The 27157-nt window shown below is 44.8% G+C and overlaps 1 protein-coding gene across 1 annotated transcript in view; it reads right to left on the reverse strand.

The window, feature by feature from the left end:
* Positions 1-397: 397 nt before the first annotated feature.
* tbxas1 (thromboxane A synthase 1 (platelet)) overlaps positions 398-27157 on the reverse strand; it is a gene marked incomplete at its 3' end in the record, with an annotated part of 260971 nt that continues 234211 nt past the window's right edge. The window contains 4 exon segments of the mRNA XM_084335155.1: positions 398-529; positions 7727-7889; positions 14870-15007; positions 18180-18268. Of these exon segments, the coding sequence (XP_084191281.1) occupies positions 398-529; positions 7727-7889; positions 14870-15007; positions 18180-18268 (522 nt within the window).

Genomic DNA, 27157 nt, shown 5'->3' on the forward strand with positions numbered 1-27157 from the left:
AGGAGGGGAGAGCCTCTAATCTTCTGGAGGAGGGGGGGAGAGCCTCTAATCTTCTGGAGGAGGGGAGAGCCTCTAATATTCTGGAGGAGGGGGGGAGAGCCTCTAATCTTCTGGAGGAGGGGAGAGGAGAGCCTCTAATCTTCTGGAGGAGGGGAGAGCCTCTAATATTCTGGAGGAGGGGGGGGAGAGCCTCTAAACTTCTGGAGGGGAGGGGAGAGACTAATCTTCTGGAGGAGGGGAGAGACTAATCTTCTGGAGGAGGGGAGAGGAGAGCCTCTAATCTTCTGGAGGAGGGGAGGGGAGAGCCTCTAATCTTCTGGAGGAGGGGAGATACTAATCTTCTGGAGGAGGGGAGGGGAGAGCTTCTAATCTTCTGGAGGAGGGGAGAGGAGAGCCTCTAGTCTTCTGGAGGAGGGGAGCGCCTGTGATCTTCTGGTGGGGGGTTCACTTGTCCTTCTCTTTTAGTCATTTTCACAAACACACCATTCTTAGGTCCAAGAGTGGTGAACGACTTCAACTCCAGAGGAACCTGTACAAAGGAGAAGAGCAGCAACGTGGATTTGCATTAGAAATTGAGATATAACACAATGTATTACCTATCAACATCAACAACATCATCAGCTATATTCTGTCAGATAATTCTTTTCTAAAATAAAATACCCTGCTGTCAGATAAAAACATTAATATATCAGAAATGTCTACTTCTCTGAAATGAAGAAAATACCTTGACAATTCACAACTATGCGTTGGTGAGATTAAATATTTGAATTGCTCTTCATGAGTCATAGGGTCATGAAAAGCTCTCAACACATAAAGCAGCGGTTCTTAACCTTTTTGGTTTGCCTGCTAGTGACATAATGCTGAACTTTGACACGTAATAATGATTTTAATTTGATCTTCTCGGGCTATGTAACTTGATTCATGAATGGAGGAGGTTCTTTAGATTTCAAGTATTTCTTATTTCACAAGAAAAAGACATCTATACAAAAAATTATAAATATGATATGACATGTATATACTTTGATCTATTAAGTTATCTACAGTATATGTGCTCCATATGGAGGGGATTGTTTCAAGTGCTCCCTGCTTTTGAAATATTGTTGGCATGATGGTATGCTTGTTCTGTACATTGTATGCTTAACCCTTTCACTACCACACTACAGACAGTTAACTGCCAACGACGAGATTTCTCGGTAGTTCATGCCAACCGTTCAGTGCCAACGACGAGAGATCTATTTTTTTTTCTATTATCGATTTCCATTCATTTTTCATCAATCTAGCCTCGCGTTACCAGTGGGGATCTGTCTGAACTCAAACAGGGAAAATACCGCCCCCTATCGTCTCTCCGGATGGTACTGCACACCTTTGGATTGGATTGAATGAAACGCATGGAGAAAAAAAAGTCCTGCTTCCACATTTTACTTGTCAGACATGTAACCGGAGACGATCGAAGTCATCGCCCACCACCAGAACAGCGGAAAATGTGTGTTTCCAGTACCCAGCGTTGGATCAATAAACACGATCGATATTTGGAATGGCGATCAGGAATTGGAATAATCTTTTTGGAGAACATCTGATCTGAGGTAAGGAATCTATTTGACCAGTCTTGGGATAATCAGAGCTATTTTCACCTATATATCAGCGTGTGCCATATGTGTGTGTCTGTGTGCGATCAGGAAATAAGATAATCGATTTTTCAGCCCGCTTCTATAGCGTGCATAAGTACACATATACTATCGATAATCTAGCGTTTATTTGAAAACGATTCATAAATAGGCCGAAAAATGACAACGTGTTTTGTGTATTCCAGTGTATTCCAGTAAAGGGCGTTTATCACACAATCTTTATTTTCTTCTGGAACTTTCATAAAACGAGCGTTTTTCAAAATGGTATAAAACAGAAATGAACCGATTAAAAAAACAATCAGTTTCGACAATGTTGACTGCAAACAAGTCATTGCTAAGCAATGGCCATATTAGACACATAGCCATAATTTAAGATATAGTTTATGCGTTCGCAAATATGAGAGCTCTGTCATTGAAGTGGGTGGCACGCAACGGGGTTCCGGGGCGCGTGAACACTTAAGGTAACTAACTTGCGTTCAGCGTTTCTCTGATTGGCCACGACGCCCACGTGACCGCGCGCTAGCACGCCCCCTTTTCCACGCCTGCCGCTCTCGCTCTGTGTGTTGTGTTGCAGCGCGCGGCAGAGGTCCCTGCCTTCCTCAATTTATACGCATGGAAGTATTGACTACGCCGTAACGAATCATTAAAAAAATATACCGTTAACTGGAATATGTTGTGCCTTTACACATATGTTGGATTATGTAATTGGTTTGTCATGACAAACAAATAAAAAAATCGCGATTTACCCGGTGGCTACAACAACACACAGTGACTGCATGTAGTCACTGTGTGTTGTTGTAGCCACCTCCTCAGAGGCAGGAATACTAAGCTCCCCCTTAAGCTCCAGGAGAGAGGCTGAAAACCCGCAGTTCTTGCCCGACTGATGGGAGCCGAATCCCGGATCCGATTTGTCTGATGAATACCCCCAAAACATGGAGGTCCCGAATGCATGGAAGTATTGATTGCGCCGTAACGAATCATTAAAAAAATATACCGTTAACTGGAATATGTTGTGCCTTTACACATATGTTGGATTATGTAATTTGTTTGTCATGACAAACAAATTAAATATCGCATCGCCGGCTGTCTCTGGCTTGCTCCAGCGGACACCAGAGCTCAGCCAGCGGGGAGAATATGCTGCCGCGAGCGGCATCGCTGAGCTCTGGTGTCCTAGTCTAGGCCTAGCCTAGCATAGGCTAGTCAAGTTTGTCACAAAGGCAACATGTGAGAGCGAGACACAGACAGAGGAGCCAGAGCTGGACTCCAGAGTAAGGTATGTAGAAACAGAGACACATCAGCCCAGTGTACTTAGTACGGTCGTGCAGGCAGACAGTCAGCGACCCCCAGAGGGCGATGACGAGGAGCACCCGAGGGTGACGTCAAGTGCCCCAAGCAGTGGGAGGTATCCCTCAAGGGAACACAAACCCCCAAAGTATCTGACAGACTATGCCCGGAAAGGGAGTGACGAGGAGGACAGTACACCTACCCCCGTTGATTACTACTACAGGGTAGTCAGTGGGGTAACCCCGACCTTTAAAGAGGCCACATTGTCCCCCGAAGAGGGCAGACAGACAGTGGGAGGGAAATGGGTGTATTCAACCAAGTTACCAGAGGGCAGACAGACAGTGGGAGGAAAATGGGTGTATTCAATCCAGGAGGGTATTGAAGGCCACGACAAATACAAAGTGTGGTTCGTAGCAAATTCCTTAAATGCTGAAGGAGGGTACTCCATGTTTAAATAATGAAGATGGGTGGCTACACTGCTTAAAGGCAGGAGGAGGATACTCTAGGTTTAAATACGGGAGGAGTAGAATCCAGGTTTAAAATACCTGATTAGAGTCCATGTCTAAATACTGAAATGGATCCTATGTTTAATCCCAGGTTTAAGTACAGAGGTGGATGATTGTTTAATTCCATGTTTAAGTACAGAGGTGGATGATTTACCATGTTTAAATACAAAAATGGATCCCATGTTTAAATACAAAGGTGGATGACTTACCATGTTCTCAATGATGTAACTATGTGGGAAAGACCCTGAAACGTTTAGACATGTAAGAATGTAGATCAAAGGAAACACCATGTGATCAAAGACTAGACTATCAGAAGGATGCTCAGAAACTGAAAATGTATAGAGATGCTGTGGGTAGCCTCATTTATTTAACAATGTGTACCCGCCCTGACCAATGGTTCGTAGAGAGTGGACTGTCACAGCATTTTGCTGGCCCCACAAGGAACATTTGGATTACAGCCAAGCATGTTTTTCTGTTGTCTTAAAGGTACAGGATCTTGCGTGAGTTTGAATACAGACAGCTCACTGGTTTCATGGGAAAACAAAGAAGCAGCCCACAGGGGCACTATCAACTAGTGAAGCCGAAGATACGGCTCTAGCTATGACCATACATGAGTGTATTTAACCAGAACAACTGCTAGAAGTGATGGAGATTCTGAGTATATTGCTTAATATGTAATAGGTAATTGGAATGTATCCTCTATACCAGATAAGGTGGTTTTTGAAGATGAGGGGCGTTTTGTCAACACCATTTTATGGTATATATGAAGGCTGTTGTTTATGAGGGCAACCAGGGAACCATTGTGATTGTTAGGAACCCAGTGTGTCAACATAGATGTAAACATGTCAATATAGAAAATATCATCTCATCAGATCTGTCATCAGGGAAGAAAGGATGACACTGGTTTACTGTCCAACGGACGACAGGGTAGCAGACACTATGAGGAAACCTGTTCCAAATTAAAATTGAAGGGATTTGCAAGGGTCATGTTTAATGTGAAAATATTGACTGTCACACCCTGTTGATGTTTTGGATTATATTATTTCCTTTGTAAAATGTTTTTCAAAGAAGTTATCCAGTATGCTAATACAAACCTAAGTGGGAGTGTTGAAGTCAGAGGTTCTGTGTAGGATTGTTAGTAACTGTCTAACTGTATATATAACTGTTTCCACCAGTAACTGTCTAACTGCATATATAACTGTTTCCACTAGAGGGCGCTCTAGGCGGAGCCACTCAGGTACACCACCAGGTGTCGAGTAAAAATATAGATGTCTCCTCCCATTCTTTCTCTTTCCCCCAGCCTCTCAGTGAGAGGAGGCCTGTAGTGTTACTGCTCTGCCATGTGAATAATAAACCACGCCAGTTAAGGCTCAAGGTAGAAACCATGCCTCTTGACCACATTATTGTCGACCTATAGCCGAATTCTGTCAACAATCTTTAACCATGGTGTGTTGCTTTTCAACACATTGGGACAACACATCTATTTTGAGAGTGTAAAGCCATACCGTCAAGCCAACCGTACAACCATTAAATAATAGCTTTATGAGCAGTGGTGGAAAGTATCTAAGTATTTTTACTCAAGTACTGTACTTAAAGGAAAACTCCAACATTTTGGGAAATTAGCTTATTTGGCATCTACCCTGGAGTTAGACAAGAAGATACATACCTTTTTTCTTCTCTGTGCATGCAGTAGGAGTAGGAAGACACGCACCGCTACCTAGCTTAGCGTCAGTCACTGGAAGTAGGTTCCTCCATTAGCCTAGTTCCAAATGTCTTCCTACTCCTACTGCATGCACAGAGAAGAAAAAGGTATGCATCTTCTTGTCTAACTCCAGGGTTCCCAAAATGTTGGAGTGTTAAGATACATACCACAAGGAAAGATGAAATTACCTACCTGGGTTCCATCCTAGAGGCTAATCTTTCCTGTGACAAAATGGCATCCAATGTAATAAAAAAAGTCAACCAACGAACTCGATTCTTGTACCGGATCTCCTCTCTGGTAAACAAGAACACCCTGAAGACTCTGGCAGGAGCACTCATTCAAGGGTACTACGACTATGCTTGCACCTCATGGTACCAAAGCACCTCAAAGGCACTAAAAACCAAATTACAAACATCTCAAAACAAACTAGTCAGACTACTGCTTGACCTGACTCCTAGAACCCACCTCACCCCTGCACACTTTGCCAACCTAGGATGGCTTAGAGTAGACGACAGAGTACAGCAACTTGCAATGGGCCTGGTCTACAAGATACACTACACGACCAAGGTACCCATGTACATGTCAAAATACTTCCCAAAGGTCAGTGAATACCACGATCACAACACCAGAGGGAGCTCCACAAATCATGTAAAACCCAGATTCGGCTAAAACAAGGGACTAAACACGTTTCGCAATTATGCCACATCAATGTGGAACGCCCTACCCAAAGCTGTAAAGGAATGTGAATCACTACCCACCTTCAAAAACACAAAAGAACACCTACGGGAGACTGCAATTCGAAACTGGCCCCTACAAATGTCCTAACCCAGTTGTACAATAAAGACCAAGCATGGCTTTGTCAGTATTCCAATGTACAGTGCCCCCCCCCCTACCCAACCCCCCCCCCCCACCTCCAATGTACAGCCCCACCCAACCCCACCCCACCTACCCAACCTCCTCCAATGTACAGTTTCTATGTCAAATGTATGTCAGTATTCCAATGTACAGTGTGTGTCCCCCCCTCACCTCCAATGTACAGCCCCACCCCACATACCCTACCTCCTCCAATGCACAGTTTCTATGTCAAATGTATATACACTCTTTTTCTGGATTTTTTTAGTATCACAAACAGTACTGTATTTGCAAATCTGGTATGTCATAAATGTATAGATGTAGCAGTACTGTCTATCTATCTGTATGTCGTGTGTGTCATATGATGAATTGAAAATGGGGGACCCTGATGGAAACAAGACGAAAGTCTTTCTCAGGTCTGCATCCTCTTAACAATTGTATGTATTGAGCTGTACTGTACTGTACCCATTCTGCAATCTGTTAATAAACTTTTCAATCAATCAATCAAAAACCTTTTTCTTCTCTGTGCATGCAGTAGGAGTAGGAAGACGCGCACCGTTAGCCTAGCTTAGCGTCAGTCGCTGGAAGTAGGTTCCTCCCAGTGGTGCAGTCCTAATATGGGAACTGGTAACACGCCACGTGCATGCGCACATAACTGAATTATACACACACACACGCACGCACACACACAAGCGCATATACGCAAGTGCAATCTTTCTATCATACAAGCTCTTCTTGCTCTCTATTTGTGTAAATGTGCGCGTGGAAAGCTGGCGCGCAGCACAGACGCTTGATTCAATATCATAAGCAGGTAGACCCCCATCACGAATTCCGAGCCACATTAGTATTCACCTCCACTGCCTGTGTCACACAGAATGAAGGGGGAGATGCATTCAGATAGCCAACACCCAGACACTTAGTCTACCTGCGCTTTTTGTTATGTAAAACGGTGGCCGGGTACTTAGTCACAATGAATGGATACAGCGCATTTTTGTGTGCGCGTACACGCGAGTACACATCCGTGCGCGATCGCGCGTACTTCTGCCTCAGTGATCTGGTAACACGGCGTGTAACCGGGTGTGACCGCGACTGCACCACTGGTTCCTCCATTAGCCTAGTTCCCAACATCTTCCTACTCCTACTGCATGCGCAGAGAAGAAAAGGGTATGCATTTTCTTGTCTAACTCCAGGGTAGATGGCAAATAAGCTAATTTCCCAAAATGTTGGAGTTTTCCTTTAAGTACAATTTCGAGCTACTTGTACTTTATGTGAGTATTTTCATTTTAGGGAACTTTATACTTTTACTCCACTACATTTCAAAGGAAATATTGTACTTTTTACTCCACTACATTTATCTGAACCCATCAGTTACGAGTTACTTTGAAGAAAAATATTTAGCATAGAAAACATGGTTAGAATGTATGAAGATTATATACTTTCACAGAGGACATAATCAGAGCAGCATACCTGGACCACATACCACTATAACATAACCTGTTATGCACTGGGATACACAAACGCCATGTAGAATGCATACTTTTACTTTAGATACTTAAGTAAATTCAATAACAAATACATCTCTACTTTTACTTAAGTAGAATTTGAATGGAGAACTTTTACTTTTACCAGAGTACTTATTTATCTGGGTATTTCTACTTTTACTTAAGTAAAGGAACTGTGTACTTCTTCCACCACTGCTTATGAGTAAAGCCATGCCGCGAGTGATCCTGACAGAACATCTTCCATTATCGCCTCACCTTCGTCTCGGAGCAGGCCACGATGTTGAACCTGCGGAACACACGCACCAGCGCCATCTTGATCTCCAGCTGGGCCAGCCGCATCCCCACACAGCTACGCGGGCCGGCCCCAAACGGCAGGTACACAAACGGGTGTCGGCTAAGCTTGGCCTCTGGCGTGAACCTGAGCAAGAGAGCACCAGTATGGGTCACGTTCAGTGCAGTATAGGGGGAGTAGCCTAATTCCTTTTTTTCCATTCATAGAAATAGAATGTGTACAAACAACTCAATTACAACAATCTGGAATTGCATGAAAGAGAATGACTTGGGAAAGATGATAAAGGTAAGGTCCTGTGGTTCTCAACTTTGTTGGTTTGCGACTCATAAAAACAGGGATGCCTGTTCACCCCTCTTACATAGTCAAGCTTAGACAGAATGGTGAACCCTTGACACATAATTACTTTTATTTCTTCTTTTTAGGCCATTTAACTTGATTAATGATTGGGGGAGGGCTTTAGTATGAAAGCCGAGAACGGCCGTGTCTTTATTATTTTATTGCCGTTTTCTCGTGATAACGACTTATTATTTCGTTATCTCGATATAACAAAGTCCGTTTTCTCGTGATAATAACGACTTATTATTATGCTATCTCAATATAACAACGCCAGTTTTCTCGTGATAACGGATTCATTTATTTCATTATCTCGATATAACAGATAATTATCCAGAACCATGTGCAGAACTCGGAGATGATTGCGAGCTGGTTCAAGTGATCACGCCGTCCTGATTTCAGCCTTCAAGAGCTGCCACTGGCTGTCTGTTGCTGTACTGAACAACTTACTGAAAGAAATTAATCCGTTATCACGAGAAAACGATCTTTGTTATATCGAGATAATAAAATAAATGAATCCGTTATATTTCATCCTGGCATAGCGTCTCGCTCTAGCCTTATTGAGATATACATCTTCCGTGCACATATTGTTGAAAACGTTCACATGCACCCGCATTTGCCCGTGGCCACGCCTGCTCCCATGTTTCCTTAAAACCTAGGGTGTGGCCACTCTCATACCCTTCTCATCTTTTTTCACGCGTGACTTCTTGCTCATAGGCACCTGTCAGCCAGTGGAAACGTTTGTTGTTTAGTTTAGAAATTAAAGCACGTCGGATTACCGCCGGAATTTCCCCAGCCCCCCGGGTTTTCCTCAGCGCGTCCAGGATATCGGCTCGACGCTGGACTTCTTCACAGTTCCGTGACAGTGGTCGGGTGAACTTCGCACGACAGTCAGTAGTCGAGCTGAGTCGTGCTAAGGTAGGGCTGGCGACGGTATCCTCTAGTATTAGTACTGTCACTGCCGCCCGCTGTCCCTTGAGAAGAACGGGCGGTGTGTGTGCAGCGCGTGGGGCTGTGTACTCAGGTGAATGCGCACAATGTGTAACGTTATTGAGTGTTTTTCCCAGTATCATGGCGCGCGCCACTAATGCTAAATGCTGTTGCTTTCAGGGCTCCACTCCCGTGCGGGGGAACGCCGAGGCTGTGCTCGGGGTTCCTCCACTTAACCATTACATCGCTGAGGGACAGACGGTGTCTAACGTTAAGGGTTTAGCCAAGGCTTATCTACCTTTTAGACAGGTGGACGGCCTGATGGCAGGGCTTAGGACCGGTGTGCCACGCTTAGAGAAGCAGTTGCTTTCGGTCCTCTGCCCAGACATGGTAGAGTGGCACCTGGCCCGGAAGCCGACGCCAAGGGGCGAATCGGCCCGGCAGGTGGTTGAGTGGGCTGATGAAGCTTATATTGCAGCAGTACAGAATTTAGCGGCAACTAATAACATTGCTCAGTTGGCTGCTTTTCTGTCAAAAATGGTGTCGGGCGATGGGGTCTTGGGGACGGCCAACGTCAAGACCCTCGCTCAGGGTTTTGAGGTTATACAGCTTTTGACGCAGCCGCAAGCTATAACCGCAGGCCTGGGTCTGTCTATGAGAATGTTGTACTATCAGGAGGCTCCCTCGCCACACGCTCGGGCGTGTGCGCTTGGTGAGCCTGGTGTTGTATGTGACGACGGAGCAGGTTCCCCATCTCTAATTTGTTTTTTATTTCGTCAGAGTGGGAACCCTTGGCCCGTGGGGTCACAGTGCGGGTTCCCCCAGCCCGCCCTCGCCAGGCCGGATATTACGTTTGTGCCTCCCCCCGTTCGGACTACCAGTCCTAGCAGCGGCAGTGCGTCAGGCACACGTAATTTGGGTGATAGTAATATCACTACAGGGCTACGGTGTGAGGGGGGTTTTCACCCTAGACAGAGTGAGGGCCACACATCATGCATGTCCAGCCGTAGAGCAGGCCATCCCCAGCAAGCTAATCGATTTGCTAAAACGGGTCAATGCTCAGCAGGGGAGCCACCTCATTCACCAGGAGTGATGACTGTCGTTCCCCCCGTTTCAGACCGCCCCTTTCTGTCGGGGTCCCCCCTTGGGTGCAATTGCCTCGTTGGTAGAGTCAGGGTGTGGAATCCCAACCCCACGAGATACCTTGCTCGCGCTGTCAGCGAAGCCAGGGTTTGCAATGCACAGCGGGAGGGATTGGGCCACCTATCTACGATTGTTAGCAGGCCGGCGCCAGTCGGCAGCGAGGCCACTTTGCGATTTTTACCACGTGTGGCTACAGAAGTGCCACATGTCGGTGTGGATCGAGAGAATGTTGAGAGTGGGGCTTGTGTTACAGTTTGCACACCAACCCTCCGTTTTTGGGTTTGATACAGACTCTATTGTCAGAGTCCACGGCAGGGACAGCCCTGGCCGACGAGATTCAATCTCTGTTGGCGAAGCAGGCCATTGAAGACGTCATAGGCTTCGCATTTTCTTATTGGCCGAGAGATGTATCCGTGAGTTACAGGACCTGCACTGCAGGCCACTGACATTGTAAATGGGAGGTAACACGGTGCAGTCGAGGCTGTTGTCCTTCTGTTCTGCTTTCTTTTAACGGTTGTGTATATTGGGCTGTTATGCCGATTCTCCAATCTGTTAAATAAACCTTTTTCAATTGTTTCACTCACGTTGAGGTCTCTCTGGGATAAGCCCAACGTCTTCCCCTCTTACATAAAGAGCGGAATTGATGCGGTTTATTCCCAGGCTCGTTATGTAGAATGTCAGCGGGGAGAGACGTTGTGGGGCTTTTTCTTGTTAGAAACTCACCGTCACCGTTCTCGGGTTTTTCACGAGCATAATACACGCTGTTCATAAATCAGCGTTTGGTCTTACGAGACCGGTATCAGCGCTGGCCCAGGGTGTTTTTCAATGATTGAATCCACCTGCGTTTTTTATGCGGTCGGTCGGGAAGGAGGTTTCTATCTCTACCGAGCGCCAGCGCACTATAGGTTAGACTCGAAGACTCGCATGCATCTCCAGGGGGAAATGACGGGGTACTGTAGATCAAACATTGGCGGGGGGGTTTCACGCCCGTTAGGTGGGCCACCGGGAGCTGTGCGTTCGCGTGCTGACCGTCTTGGTGGCGCCCCTTGTGATGTTTTTTGATCGACACGTGTACCTAACCCGGCGACGTGACAGGGCGCGGGACTCGTCCTGGTCGCGCCGGACCGGATCAGTTTAACCTGTTGTCCGCCGGGTCACAGAAACGTTCTGGTTGCCCCGTAGGTCCCTGAGCTTTTCCGGGGGGAAAATGCCAGGGTGGGCCGAACGTCACGGGGGTTGATGTCTTGAATGTTGTGTGTCATACAAATGCCACTACGAGTTGTAAACTCCATCCATTTCATGGTTGTCTCCCTGGTGTGCCGATAGCGGAGTCAACTCTCTGGTAGAGCCCGGGTTTGACCCCGGCTCCCCGAGAGTATGCCCCAGCATGTTTTATGACGTCTGCCAATTGTGTCAAACTCTTTCTCTGAAACCCCGACCCCGCGGGATTAATAAATTGGCAGGGTCAGGGTTCGTGGCGGAGTCAGTTCACTGGCGGAGTTGGTGGACCCGACTCCGCGAGGTTCGAGATTATGACATTGTGCGCGGCATACCGAACACCCTTCCCGCCGGGATACTGTTCTTGCAGTCAGCCCCTTTAGGCGTGCCTGTGTAGTTCGCAGTCCTCCGGGCGCAGGTCGAGTTCTGCTCTTGTTACCTGTCGGCCTGGATTAAGGGATCAACCTCCTTGGAGTGTTGTCTTCCCGGTGAGCCAGCTGACCCCACGAGGTTGTGGGGGGGAAGCCTCCTCGGAGGGCCTCGGAGCCGCCTCCTCAGGGAGTTTCAGAGCCTCCTCTGGGGTTTTTTCAGGAGGGGACCTCCTTACAGAGCCTCCTCCTCCGGGAGTTTTCAGAGCCTCTTCCTCAGGGGGTCTTCACGGCATGCCAGGCGGAGAAGGGCCTTCACCTGTAAGGTGTAGGCCCTGTCCGATACGCTGGCGGTGTAGAGGGTGGTGTCACCAGTGAACACCTGGAGAGCTCTCGATGCCGCGGCTTCGTTGACCTCACCAGGCCCCCTTTCTGGGGGTCCTGGCCCCGGGACTCGGCGGTAAGTCCGCCTTGTGTGGCCTGGGGCTGGGACCTTCTCTGCGCCCCGCTGCTACGGCAACTGGTTAGCAGCGCGACTCTGAGGCCTACTCCGGCCTTTGTGCCGAGGGATATCCGGAGCTCTTATTGCTCCAGAGATATTGTGCTACAGGCGTTTCACCCTCCCCCTCACGCAGGTGAGTTGGAGGCGAGCCTTCACCTGTTGTGTCCTGTCCGTGCGCTGACGGTGTACCTTAGGACGCAGGACCTCAGGGCTACTGGTCAACTGCTTGTCTGTTACGGTGGCTCCCACGCAGGTAAGGCGCTGTCCAAGCAACGCCTGTCACATTGGTTATGCGAGGGCATTGCCCTCTGCTACACTTTGGCCGGACGGGTTCCCCCTGCAGGCGTCGGGGCACACTCCACTCGTGGAGTGGCAGCCTCTGCTGCCCTGCTGGGGGGGGGCCTCGGTGGAGGACATCTGCGCTGCTGCCTCCTGGTCCTCCCCGGGTTTTTTTGTCAGAGTTTAACTCATGGACATGACTGGGGGCTCTGTCTCCCAGGCAGTCCTGAGAACCGGGACTTCTCCTGCGCCCCGCCAACAGGTGGGCTAGCAGGAGTGTGTGACGTGGTGCTGTCTCAGCAACACCTGCCACATTGGTGGTGCGCGGGCATTGCCCCTGCTGCACTTTGGTTCTCCTGTACCCCGCCATCGAGTGGGCTGGCAGGAGTGTGTGGGTGTGGACCGCACACGCGGTCCCACTCGCGTTGCGCGTCCTAGGGTGGCTGGTCCCTTTTTCACATATTGGTCAAAGTTGACTGCCCCCCCCCCCCTCGTTAGGACAGACGGGCGGGTGGACGGGACTCCCCTCCTCCCTGTTGGTGGGCATATGGGCCCTCAGGGGGTGCATTTGACGTGGCTGCGCTCTGCTCTGCCCTTTTGATCTCAATAAGGCTAGAGCGAGACGCTATGCCAGGATGAAATATAACGAAGGTTATCCTATAACCGTAGTTATATGAATACTGGCTGAGCGTCTCGCTCTTCACGCCCTGAGGACCCTTGGATGTTTTTCACGCGTGAAATTCAGACTTGGAAGGGTATGAGAGTGGCCACACCCTAGGTTTTAAGGAAACATGGGAGCAGGCGTGGCCACGGGCAAATGCGGGTGCATGTGAACGTTTTCAACACGCGCACAATATGTGCACGGAAGATGTATATCTCAATAAGGCTAGAGCGAGACGCTCAGCCAGTATTCATATAACTAGGGTTTTAGGATAACCTTCGTTATCACAAGAAAACGGACTATGTTATATCGAGATAACAAAATAATAAGTTGTTATCACGAGAAAATGGCAATAAAATAATAAATAAAAATGTGGCCGTTCTCGGCTTCCGTACTTTAGACTTCAAATATTCATTATACATTTACCTTGTATTTACTTGTTTTTTATTTATTTTTTATTTAGGTACTACTATTTTCTATCCTAGTATATTGTGTATTTGAAATATTTGTTCAGGCAGTGCGCCTAAATGTTGACAATGACAATAAAGACAAAGTAAATAAATAAATAAAGTCAAGTGAAATCTATGTATTTTTTTGCTTGATTTTCTATTTTTCTCCCCATCCCAATTTAGTCGCCATGCCAATTCCCCCCCTCCCCTACCTGGTTGTTGTGCGCATGTTCCTCCTACTGGTCGGTACAAGGGAACCCTGAAGTCCACCACATGCTTCCTCCGACACATGTGGAGACAGCCAGTGGCTCTTTTTTCACCTGGCAGCGAGGACTCTCATTGGTGAAGCGTAACGCGTGGGAGGTCACGCTGCCTTCACCATTTCCTGCCTTTCGCTGAGCAGGCGCCCAGAACTGACCTGTAAGCGTCGCTGTCCACAACGCCAGATTACCACCCACGACTTCCCTCGCCCTAACTCAGCCAAACGAGTTAGTATGACGACCGGCCCAAGCCCCAGGGCAATGCTGACTTAGGGAGTCGAGACCGCAGCCTCTTGCATTGGTGACGAGCGCAATCTCCGCTACACCACCCGACCGCCCATAAGTAAAATCTATGTTGATGTGTTGTTTTTCGTGAGCAAGCGCCAAACCAAATCCCTTGTATACTGTATATGTATTTGGAGAATAAAAGTGATTTGGACATGAATACATACAGTAGGTAGAATGTATAGTGTGGAGTAGGGCTGACCCCGATTAGTCGAATAGTCAACTAATTGATCGAAAGGAGCCGTAGTCGAGTGCCAACCTCTTAGTTGAATGCAAAAAAAAAAATATATATATATATATATATATATATATATATATATATATATATATATATCTAATAATAATAATTATTATTATATATATATTTTTTTATTCTTTCCAAAAGCAAAGAGGCCTAGAAGCGTGGCTAACGCTAATGGCGCGCATACCCATATCCCTGTATCCATCAGTGGACCAATTGCATGCTTTCGCAGAGGACAAGAAGCCTTCAGTCGACTCCTTCAGACATTAAGCACCCCCCACAGCCCAAATGGAATGATAAAAAAAAAAATATATATATATATAATATAAAATAATGAAAACAGTCGACTATCGGCAAATTTCGGCCAATCAAAGTTGACTATACAAATCCTTAGTCTGGGACAGCCTTAGTGTGGAGTATATCAAGCAGCCTCTCGCCTCTCAGGGATGAACTTGTGTGGCTCTGGCCAGTGTTCTGGGTCGTAATGAAGGAAGCCAGCAGGGATCTCCAGCGTGGCTCCTTTAGGGAGGAACTGTCCGTTCACTACACAGTCGTGGTCGATGTCACGGGCAAACCTGTAGCAACAACAACAACAACAAAGTAATTGTTTAGGAGGAGGCATTTTTTCCCCAGGTGTACATGTTTAGAATGTTGTTTAAAAAAATCGACGTTAGAATTCTAGAGCTCTATAGACAGCGTAACGTTCTAAATGAGCACACGTTTATTTCCTATTTGCAGTGGGCAAACCTGTGGGAACAAAGTAATGTGTTTTAAAAAAATATATAATTATTTGAGCATTTTTACAGCTTTTTTTCCTGGTCACGCAGGACCGACAGAGGAGAGGGAGAACGGGAGGAGAAGTAGGGAAGACATGCGGCAAATGGTCACCGGGTGTGGGAAGCGAACCCGGGACGACCGCTTCGCGACTCAGCGCGCTATATGGTGTGCTACTGGAGCGCCCCAAAAGAAATGTGTTTTACATTTTGAGTGACATGTCCGGTGCAGGAGGAAATAGAGACAGAGCGCAAATAGGTCCCGCCCCCACACACAAAGGGGAAAACGTTCCATCGCTCTCTGTTGACTTTGTGTGACAGTGCCTCCTTGTCATTTGGGTCAGCTGGCAAACGATAGAAGAAATCCTAAAATACACTACCAACAGGGTAAAGAACCCAGAACTACGTTTTCAGAAGCTTCTGAACCAAAAACTGACCCTTTAAGAAGAGAAAAGTGGATATACTGTAGGCCAGGGGTGGCCAACCCGCGGCTCGCGAGCCGCATGCGGCTCTTTGCCCGTCAATGTGCGGCTCTTCCATCAATAAAAAAAATAAAAAAAAAATAAAAAAAAATGTTTTTTTTTTTTTTTTTTTTTTTTACTTTTTTTTTTTTTAATGTCACTCATTCCATAAGGACGTAGAATAAACATTTACAATTTTTTTTTAAATGGTCCATTTGCATGTTCTTGGTATCTGAATCTAGGGACATATATGGATCAGTGTCAGAAATAGTGTGTCTGTTACTAGGCTTGAGTAAATTGTAATGAACCAAAGGAGAATATCAATTCTATTTAAAAAAAAAATTATCTTTGACTGTAAATAACACCATGCTAAAATTGACCAGACCTGAAAAATCTAAGCAAATGAATAAAGGGAAGATGATTAAACAGAAGGTTTTGTAGATACAGTACTGAATTCTGCCATCTTTTTTATAATGTAAATTTCTCCACCATTCTTCATCATATTGCAACACCGTTTTTTGCAAGACGTTCACAGAAAGGTAGAGAAACTAACTGCGTTCTGTTTTATGGCAATAACGTTCAGGTTTGTGGGAGATAATCCCAAAAAATAAGAGAAATTAAAAAGTAAATCCAGAAGTCAGATGATTGACAGGGGCTGGTGTGAGCTGGGTAGGGTAGTTTTTCGAAATTTGAAAGCCCCGCCCCTGAGTCTCTTCCTTCAAAAGACTACACTCACTTTTGGCTGTGCCACTTCCTCCTGTCAATATGCGCCGGTTTCCGACTCAATGCCCTGAGATTTCTATAATCTTATATTTCACTAATAACAGTTAAAATAATTGGTAAACAAACATAATGCTGAAAATATACACTTTTATTGTATATCTCGGGCTTAAGAGGTTAACCCTGTGAGGCCCAAATTAAAAAGAAATTAGCAACTTCAGAGGCCAGAGGGTGGGACATATAAACACATTTACTATCAAATAGCATTGTGAGGCTGAACAACAGGACCAATTGACTATACATGTGCTTAAAGGGGAACTATCTTATAAATGGCTTTTTTCAGTGTTTACCATTGTTTCTTAGCTATGTGGACTTATATTAATAGGATATATGTCTCTAATTCTCATATTGGCGAATTCTTCCAATTCTCCTCTCACAATATTCACCCTCACTGAACTGAGTCATCTGAAAATGTGCATATCTGTGATGTCAGAGATTTCTCAGCTGCATAATAATGTGGCAGTTGATGTGGCAGTTGGCACCAGGCCACACAGTGGTTGGAGCCCAGCCTCAAAACGGCTTAAGATCTTGAGGTAGAAAAATGCGGTTTTTAGTACTTGATTAGAAATACAAAACAATGCATTTTTTTGGAAAAAAACCTAGGTGTTCCATAGACTCACAGGAATTGTGTAAAAGTGCCCAAATAGTGAAAGAAATAGTAAAATAGTTCCCCTTTAACATTTTTTAAATAAACATTATTTTTTTTAAATGGCTAAAAGTGATTTTGTAATTTTGCAACCGTGGGTCTCACAGGGTACTTTTAACCATGTGAGGCCCAAATAAAAAAGACATTAGCAACTTCAGAGGCCAGAGGGTGAGACCTATAAACACATGAAGGGTGCCGTGACTGAAAAAAAAGGTTGAGAAACGCTGGTATATGGTGTGGCTCTTTGTGGTACCACAGTCATTTTTTTGTGGCTCTTAGTCTCTGACTGGTTGGCCACCCCTGCTGTAGGCAATAAGCTGTGAGGCATCAGCAGCCAGAATGTTAAAGGAACACGCTTACCTCAAGTCCGAGTCCTGGACTGATTTTCAGGACTCATGACTCGACTTGGACTTGAGCACTGATGACTCGGACTTGGACTTGGACTTGAGCATTTACTGCATTCAGACTCTGAAGTTAATTGATAAATACAGTTTTTCTTTTTTTGTAATAGGCCCTAATCATTTGGCATAAGATAATGATGGCTAGTGCATTTCTTTGGCTATTGTGTCACAAAGTGAATAAACTCCCTTTGAAATGGTGACGCTGTGTCATTTATGTTTAATGTAGACCTTTTTTTATTTGTATGTCAGCTCTTTGACTGCCAGAGTGGAGTGGACTCAACCTTGATGACTTGGACTTGGACTCGGACTAGGGTAATGGGGACTCGACTCTGACTCTTCTTTGGTGACTCGGACCCAAACACTGGGGACTCGAGACTCGACTCTGACTCGAGGGGGGGGGGGGGGAGAAGGAAAGAGCGAGGAAGAGCGAGCAAGAGCACATGTATTGTATTTATTATTTGTATGTCTTTTAATCTACATTCATTCTGATTTAATTACTGGACTGTCATTATTGTTATTATTATTTCTGTTATTGTCCTTTGATTTATCATTGATTATTACTGTTACTGTATTGTTTGTCTAGTTTCATGTTAAAAAAGGGAAAATAAAAAACATTTGTTCAAAAAAAAGAAGAAGGCTCAGTTCTCAAAATTCCCACATCTGACAGAGTATGTTCAAAGTACTACCTGAATCCGGGAGGGTAGAGGCGCAGGGCTTCTGATATGACCATGTCTAGATATTTCAGCTCATGGACATTGCTGTAGTCTGGCGAGTCCTACAATAGGACAAGAAGAAAAAAAGACAAACAATGATGAGCAGATCAGATTCTAAAACACTGTTGTCGGTGTATTTGAGAAATAGCAGACAACATCAATCACTATATTTAAAAATACCTAGGGATGCCTGGTGTATCACAGCCCCAAATGATGATAACGTGCCAGGAAGATTACTCAGAGCCATCGATTCACCAAATGAAATCATGTATAAATTACGAGTAGGTTATTGAGTAGCATGTTTCAATAAACATTTCAAGTAACCCCGCTGTACAAAATGACAGCGCCAAAAAGGGCCAAGTGTTGCAGTTGATCCCCCTGCCTGCAGGGGGCAGCAACACACCACAATATCCACGCGTCAGGCTCGTTGAGGCATTGGGAGCACAGAGCTGCAGCTTTACAGTATGTATCCACCGTAAACTGAATACATGATTTTGGATTAATTGACCTCCATCAGCTGTTGAAGCCGCATACGTGTGGAGGTAATGATACAGTGTCTTGTGATTGTGATTTTATATGTCTGTACTTTGTGCTCATTTTACTGTTGCTATTATTTTACTTATCTTTACTTTTATTTCTACGCCCCACTATCCGCTGGGTGCATACTATGACCTTTATCATGTTTTGTAACAGATTACAGAAATCCAAGAAGCCTGTGAGGCTCTGATATGATTTTGATGAATATATCTGCATTATTTTATCCCACTTTATGCTTTGCGCTTGCTGCTTGTTTTACACAGATTGTATGTCTTATTTCTTACTGATGTAAAGCACTTTGAACTGCAATCCCCTGTATGAAATGTGCTATACAAATAAAGTTATTATTATTATTATTATTATTATTATTATTATATTATTATTATTATTATTATTATTATTATTATTATTATTATTATTATTATTATTATTATTATTATTATTATTATTATTATTATTATTATTATTATTATTATGTGCCATTCAAACCCAAGCCACACAATGAAAAATATCACATGTGTTTAGTTGAGGATAACTGGCTAATAACGTACAAAGCAATAAGATAAGTAGCTTATCATGTATAGGACAGTGTTGCCATGACAAAAACAATGAACATACATAACCCTTTCCAGTAGCCATGCCTATTGGAAATACTGATCCACGGTACCAGAGAACCTCACAATATTATATTCCTTTGACAATGGCATTGCCCTGCTTCCTGTCCCCATGCTGTTGTTTCTCAGATGGATGTCTCGCCTGTATGGCAGACAGGGTTCAGAGGGCAGAGTCCTTATTTCCAGAAGAAGCCATTCAAGTAACTCTAGCCATGTGTGTACGGACATGATGACAATAAGAAAAGACAACACAACCCCTTCCAGTAGCCGTGCTCACTGGAAATATTGAACCGCCCGCATTGCTAATGCTATTGCTCAGATGGATGTTTGTGCGACAGACAGAGTTCAGCGGGGCCGGCGGACTGACTCCTACCCATGGAGCCTGTGAGGACGGCGATGGCCCCTGCTGTCTGGCGGACGGCCCCTGCTGTCACTCCTCAACCGGGCTGTCACTCCTCAACCGGTGCCCGCACACCATCCCGCAGGCACAAAAGCGTGGCTCTTAACCCTTTCACCGCCGCACGACAGAAGGTTAACCCTTTACTATCACACAACCGACGGTCGCTTAACAGTGAAAGGGTTAACAGTGAAAGGGTTAACCGGCTGTCGTGTGGCAGTGAAAGGGTTAACCTTCTGTGAATTGTCACGGTGAAAGGGTAACTTAACCGGTTGGTAGTGCGGCGGTGAAAGGGTTAATGAGCGCTAACAGCCGCACGTCTCTCTCTGCTTCGACAGATAAAATGCTCCGGCCTTTTATCAAGGAAAAGCCTCTGGCGCACCGAGCTCTGACTGGGATACAGCAGGGTGACTGTTACGCTACTCCTCCAGTGTCTGTTTCCCACGAAGAACATAAGGAAATAAACAAAACAAACAAGAATGAAGCAACCGTATAGGAACATTCTCCTTCCAGCCTGTATCCCAGAGAGGTAGCAGTGCTGATCTATCCGATGAATATTCATCATGCTTGGTTTACTAACTAGGGGAAAGGCGAACGCGTCATCTGTGCGACTGTAGCGTTCTGTATTCAGGCGACATAGTGTCCTAATTATGCAGAATCAATGACAATCACTAATCCAAAGCCTTGGGGATGTTAAACAAAGCTGACCATACAAGTTGGCTGAACGGGAGTGTGGGGCACGTGTGTACGTATGTGTGTCTGTGTGTGTGTGTGTGCGTGCGTGCATATTGTGTACGCATAAAATGGGGTGTTTGTGTATAGGCGCTTAATCAAACAGCATCTTTCTGCACCATGAGGCATGGCACAGACCACACGATATGTGAAGGGAGGGGGGGTATTAGGTATCCGAGTAATGTTCTATGCATGTCAGCTCTTTAGCCAACAAATTAAGTCCCTTGTTTGCTCAAGCAGGGGAAAAGATACGAGAGAAAACAACACTCCCCACGATCACTTGTAAAGGTTACAGCGCATGCTTCACATAGCGCAGGGAATGACACAATAACACAGGCTGCTGAGGAACGGTGAGACTGGAGAGGAACGGTAAGCCATACCATGGTGGACTTTAGCCCTAAAGACCTCGCTCCTTCCTCTCAGGATCAGAGAGAGAGAGAGAGAGAGAGAGAGAGAGAGAGAGAGAGAGAGAGAGAGAGAGAGAGAGAGAGAGAGATAAGGGAAGAAGAGAGAAAGAGAGTGGGAGAGGGATGGGTAGATAGATTAGACAGACAGACAGACAGACAGACAGACAGACAGACAGACAGACAGAGACAGACAGAGACAGACAGACAGACAGACAGACAGACAGACAGACAGACAGACAGACAGACAGACAGACAGACAGACAGACAGACAGACAGACAGACAGACAGAGACAGACAGACAGACAGACAGACAGACAGACAGAGACAGACAGACAGACAGACAGACAGACAGACAGACAGACAGACAGACAGACAGACAGACAGACAGACAGACAGACAGACAGACAGACAGACAGACAGACAGACAGACAGAAACAAGTTCACAGTTCAAGCTCCAGGGCAGAAGTGCACAATCTTTCTGGTCTGATAAGCGTGCAGCCGCTGCATCCTTACATAGCGTGCAGCCAGACAGGAATAACATGGGAGCTGGAGCAGCACTAAGCTGCTAATGGAGAGACTAGCTGCGTAGGAGAGGAGAGGAGAATAGGGTCCTGCGTCTGTCCTGGGGGCCGCCAGAGGGCCCGGAGTGAGGCACAATGAGGACCCTTCTCCCCCCACATCCGCCATCCTCCTCAGACCGCTACCGGGTGTCAACATTTTATTATGGTTGAACACGATCCGAGAGCAACGTTGCAAAGACGAGTGCCCAGTGATGTATGAACACGCACTCAGACCCTCCCTCAACCTCGACTTCTCAGGATTACTTGGGAGACCGTCTTAAAAAGTCGCAGACCCTTTCAGGCTCATTTGAAACCCTTGCGGGCTTCAGCAGAATATGGCTGGTCTCGGTAAGAGAACCTTTTAAAAGGGCAGCGCAGCTCCAGGAGGGCGTGGGCCATACATCCAATAATAGCCTGCCGCTTGTACCCCTCGCTACTGTGACTGCTGAGCCTGGTCTTTGTTTGAAAGGTTTATCACAAACTAATTTCAGTCCATTCAAAAAGCACTGGCAAAAGTGTTTTGGCTTTTGAGGTGACCGGGTGTAGAAATAGTTAGTAATGCTGGTGGAAGTCAATGGGTAGTTTTCAGCAAAAAATAAAAACATCCCTTAATCCTTCTATATCGTTTTGACAATGCTGTCAAATTGTTAGGACATGGATGTTGTTTGGAAGGTGCTCCATATGGTTTTTCAGAAACATGCAACTGCCAATATTTCAAAGACCAAAGAAACTAGTCGCAGTGCTTTTTGGGATGGATTAAAATGACTCTTTTTAAAACAGAGTGCACTTTTTGCTTAAAAAAATTAAATAATAAAAAGATCCAACCCTAAACTCAATTCACATAACTTTTCTCTTTGACAACGGACATTTCAATCTAGATTAGGGAACATGAACACGCCTTTCCTAAACCTTGTGTCTGTGATGGCCTGTCAAGAGACACATTCCATAGCTGCTTCACTGACAAGAAATTATTTGAAAGAAACAAGCCAACATTATGGGAAATTAGCTTACTGTCTTCTCCAGAGTCAGACAAGGAGATACATATACATTTATCATTCAGTAGAAAGCTATCCGGCTGCAAGCTAGTCTATCTTAAAACTTTGGGAGAGGTGTTTTTGGCTAACAGCTAGGCTGATCCATATCCACTTCCATTCATCTGTGCTCAGCTAGGCTAGCTTGCAGATGGATAGCTTTCTACTGAACCCACAGAGAGGAAATTGGTCTGACTTCTTCTTGTCTGACTCTGGAGAAGACAGTAAGAGCATTTCCCATCATGTCGGCGTGTTCCTGGATCACTACCCACTTTCAAAACCTCTCTCAAGGGACACCTACGGGAGACTGCAATTCAAAACTGGCCCCTGTAAATATCCTAACCCAACCCCCTCCAATGTACAGTCATTTACCTAGTATGGTTTTGTCAATAGTCCAATGTACAATTTGTTTGTTTGAACAGTGTCTCCCCCCCCCCCCCCCTCAATGTACAGTTTTGCTTGTTTATACAGTGTGTCTCCCCCCCCCCCCCAACCACCTCCAATGTAAATTACCCAGTATGGTTGTCAATATCCCAATGTACCCAACCCCCCCCCCACCCAACCTCCTCCAATGTACAGTTTCTACGTCAAATGTATATACTCCCTTTTCTTGACTCCTTCTGTATCACAAACAGTACTGTATTTGCAAATCTGGTATGTCATAAATGTATAGATGTAGCAGTACTGACTATCTGTATGTCATGTATGTCCTGATGAATTGAAATGGGGGACCCTGATGTAAACAAGACGAAAGTCTTTCTCTGGTCTGCATCCCCTTAACAATTGTGTGTATTGAGCTGTACTGTATTGTACCCATTCTGCAATCTGTTAATAAAGTTTTCAATCAATCAATCAATCAATCAATCCTTTAAAACATGATTGATTTGTAACACCGTGACAGCACTCCTGTTTAGCTAACTCACTATCCAACAATGATAAAGAAATAGATCAGATTGAATAGAATAGACTTCGAAGGCTAATTTACATCCCTTTCTAGACAGTGTTGAAAGAGGAAGTTGAAAGACAAAATCGACAGGCTGGCAGCATCCTGTTGTTCAGAATTCTAAACTGGAAGCGCATACGGACCAGCTAGCCTAGCTGTGGGCCAAAAACACCTCCGCTTTCAGTCATCTGTGCTAAGTGAGGCTAGCTTGTACAGAATGCACAGTGGTATCTATATTCTTGTCTGACTCTGGAGAAAATGGTACTAAGCACATTTCCCCATGATGTTGGCATGTTCCTTTCAATTTCACGTAAAAGCTCAAACAAGTGTTCTCAAAGTCAGTCTCCCATTTATTATATTATACGGCGTGCAAGAGGGTATTGCAATTGCTTGCGTGTGTGTGTGTGTGTGTGTGTGTGTGCCTGTGCGTATGTCTCCTGTCTTATATGTAACCGCAATCATTTGCACATTTCTTATCTAATTTGGCTCAAACTAGGTGGATAGGTTGACAGTCAGCCAAGAACTTGTAGACTATTGATTTCTTTTCTCAAATTGGTCAAAAAACTTGAGGGGAAAAAATGTAAGGAAAAATTTAGACATGAGGAAAAAATGATAGTGTAGAGGAGAGAAGAGGGTCATTCAGTTTGGCAGGTTGCTCAGAGAGGACAGAGCCTGGGGTGAGCAGACTGAGGGACAGCTGAACAGGCCCTCTGGTGGCTCAGACCATATGTGGTATTTACCAAGTAACTGGGCTGGTGGGGGGGGGGGGGGGGGGGGGGGGGTAGATTACAGTATCTGATTATATTTATATACTTTTTTAAATGTATATATTTACAAGTGTAATCCAGTACAATTACTGTAAAAAGCTACAGATTCAACAACAACAATTACAATAGTAATGTGATTACATATCAAGTCAAGACAAGTGCTCCTTTATTGATCCCTTGGGGGAAATTAAGGTGTCATAGCAGCATGTGGGGGGGGGGGGGGGGCAGGAAACAGGCAGGAAAAAAAGATAATATAATAAAATAATAATAATAATAATAATAATAATAATAATAATAATAATAATAATAATAATAATAATAATAATAATAATAACAGAGTAGTAATAATAGTGGAATGGCAGAATGCAATCAATCAATAATAATGATACTAATAAGGCGCTCGCCACGAATGCGGAGACGCTGGGCTCGCCTGTTCGAGCCCAGCGCTCCACATTGCTTTCAGTTTAGCTGGTCGTTCATACTAATACACATTGGCCGTATTAGGGGGTGGGAAACTGATGGGTGGGGATCGGGCATTGTGGACAGCGACTCCTACAGGTCGGTTGGTGCGCCTGCGCAGTAGAATCAGGAAGTGTCGGGGGCAGCGTGAGCCTCCCACGCGTTACTCCTCGCCACTGAGAGATCGAGCTGCGCAGGTGAAAAGATGCGACTGCTGTTACCTCAAGTACCGGAGGGGACTTGTGCTATGTATGACTTAGTCCACATTGCAGCCGGCTTGTGGGAGGCAAGAAACAGCGTTCGTGACAGGGGAGGGTTGAATTGGATGATACGAAATTGGGATGGGAGAAAATATAGAAAATGGGAGAAAAAGTGGATAAAAAAAAAAAAAATGATACTAATAATAATAATAATAATAATAATAATAATAATAATAATAATAATAATAATAATAATAATAATAATAATAATAATAATAACAATAGGGGCTGGGTAGCGCAGCGGACATTGCGCTCGTCACCAACGCAAGAGACACCGGGTTCGAATCCGGCTGTTGGCGTTGCCTCCGGCTTGGGCCGGTCGTCATACTAACTCAATTGGCAGAGTTAGCGGGTGGGAAGTTGAAGGGTGGTAGTCTGGTCGTTGTGAACAGCGACTCCTACAGGTCGGTTGGGGCGCCTGCACAGCAAAGTCAGGAAAATGGCGAGGGCAGTGTGAGCCTCCTACACGTTACTTCTCGCCATATGAGAGTCCGCGCTGGCAGGTGAAAAGATGTGACAGGCTGCCTCCACATGTATCGGAGGGGACATGTGATGCAAGGCTTCTATCCTCCCTACAACCGGCCAGTGGGGGGCATATGCGAGCAACGATCAGGACAGGGGAGGGAGAATTGGCACGAGACGAGAGGTATATTGGGATGGGGAGAAAAATCACAGAAAAAGGAGGAGAAAAAAAGTAGATACTGTTAATAATAATAATAATAATAATAATAATAATAATAATAATAATAATAATAATAATAATAATAATAATAATAATAATAATAATAGTATACATGGTCTATATATCTTGGTAGCACTCTGCACAACAGTTTAGTATTCAGTTAAGTTCCCAAGTTCTCCAGCTGTTAGTTATACTTTTTACAGCACAGGTACTTTTTGGATTACTCAAAAAAAATGTTTAAAGTGAAAAGGGCATTCTAACAAACTGTCTAACTGTGGGAAACACATATCATTTCACACAACTTAAAATACTGGTTGATACAAATAATGACAATAAGACTATATTACAGTATGTATACTGGAATAAATGATGTGTGGAGTTATAGTAATGTGTTCAGTAGAAAGCTATCCGGCTGCAAACTAGCCTAGCTTAGCACAAATGAATGGAAGTGGATATGGACCACTAGCCTAGCTTAAAGAGGTGTATTTTCTGGATACATCTGGATAACAGCTAGACTAGCTGGTCCGTATCCGCTCCCATTAATTTGTGCCAAGCTAGGCTAGCTTGCAGACGGATAACTTTCTGCTGATCTATCTCCTTGTCGGTCTTTGGAGAAGACAGTAAGCAAATGTAACAGTACTGTATACCTGTATGTCATGTATGTCATAATTAATGTCATGATACAGTATATATCTCTATGTTGCGTATGTCATAAATGTCATTATGAATTGAAAATGGGGGACCCTGATGTAAACAAGACGAAAGTCTTTCTCTGGTCTGCATCCCCTTAACAATTGTGTGTATTGAGCCGTACTGTATTGTACTCATTCTGCAATCTGTTAATAAAGTTTTCAATCAATCAATCAATCAATCAATCAAAGCGCATTTACCATCGTATGTTCCTTTAAAATGATGATTGCTTTGTAACACTGTGACAGTGTGAATTTGAGTGCTTCACTTGGAGTGCATAGTAGTATAAACATAGTAGCATCAATACATACATAGTAGTATTGAAGGTTTATATAAAAAATATATATATATTGTATACGATATTGATGGGAAAAGTGTGTAATTTGCAGTTGGAGACAAGAAAGTTGTCCAAAAGCACCCAGCTATCAATAGCCGCTGACCTCAAAACAGCCGAAATGTCTACAAAAGTTAAAACTACATGACGTTTCATTAAGAATTTCCCATAAAATTCACAGAATAGAAAAGAAAATCGGTTCAAAGGGAGCTATCCAGAAAGAGTCAGAAAGGAAGCGGCCCAGTCTGAGCACAGGCAGGGGCCCCAGGCCTGCAGTCTGGTAACATCCACCTTCTCCTCTGTGAAATGAGATTCATTAATACGCTCTGCAAAAGAAGAAGAAGAAGAAGAAGAAAAAGAAGAAAACCTAAAGCCCGGCTCGCAGCTCAATCTCTTATCAGCCAGGGCTCCTGAAGAGCCTGGGTGTCCCCATTTCTATTTCAATCCCTGTCCATTCATTACCGGGGCCCCCGTTTGGGAGGAGGAGGGGGTAGAAAAAACAACCAATTACTGTGCGAATAATGCCGGCCGCGGTGGC

This window comes from Notolepis coatsorum (genome assembly GCF_963971535.1).
Source record: "Notolepis coatsorum genome assembly, chromosome: 18".
Classification (NCBI taxonomy): Eukaryota; Metazoa; Chordata; class Actinopteri; order Aulopiformes; family Paralepididae; genus Notolepis; species Notolepis coatsorum.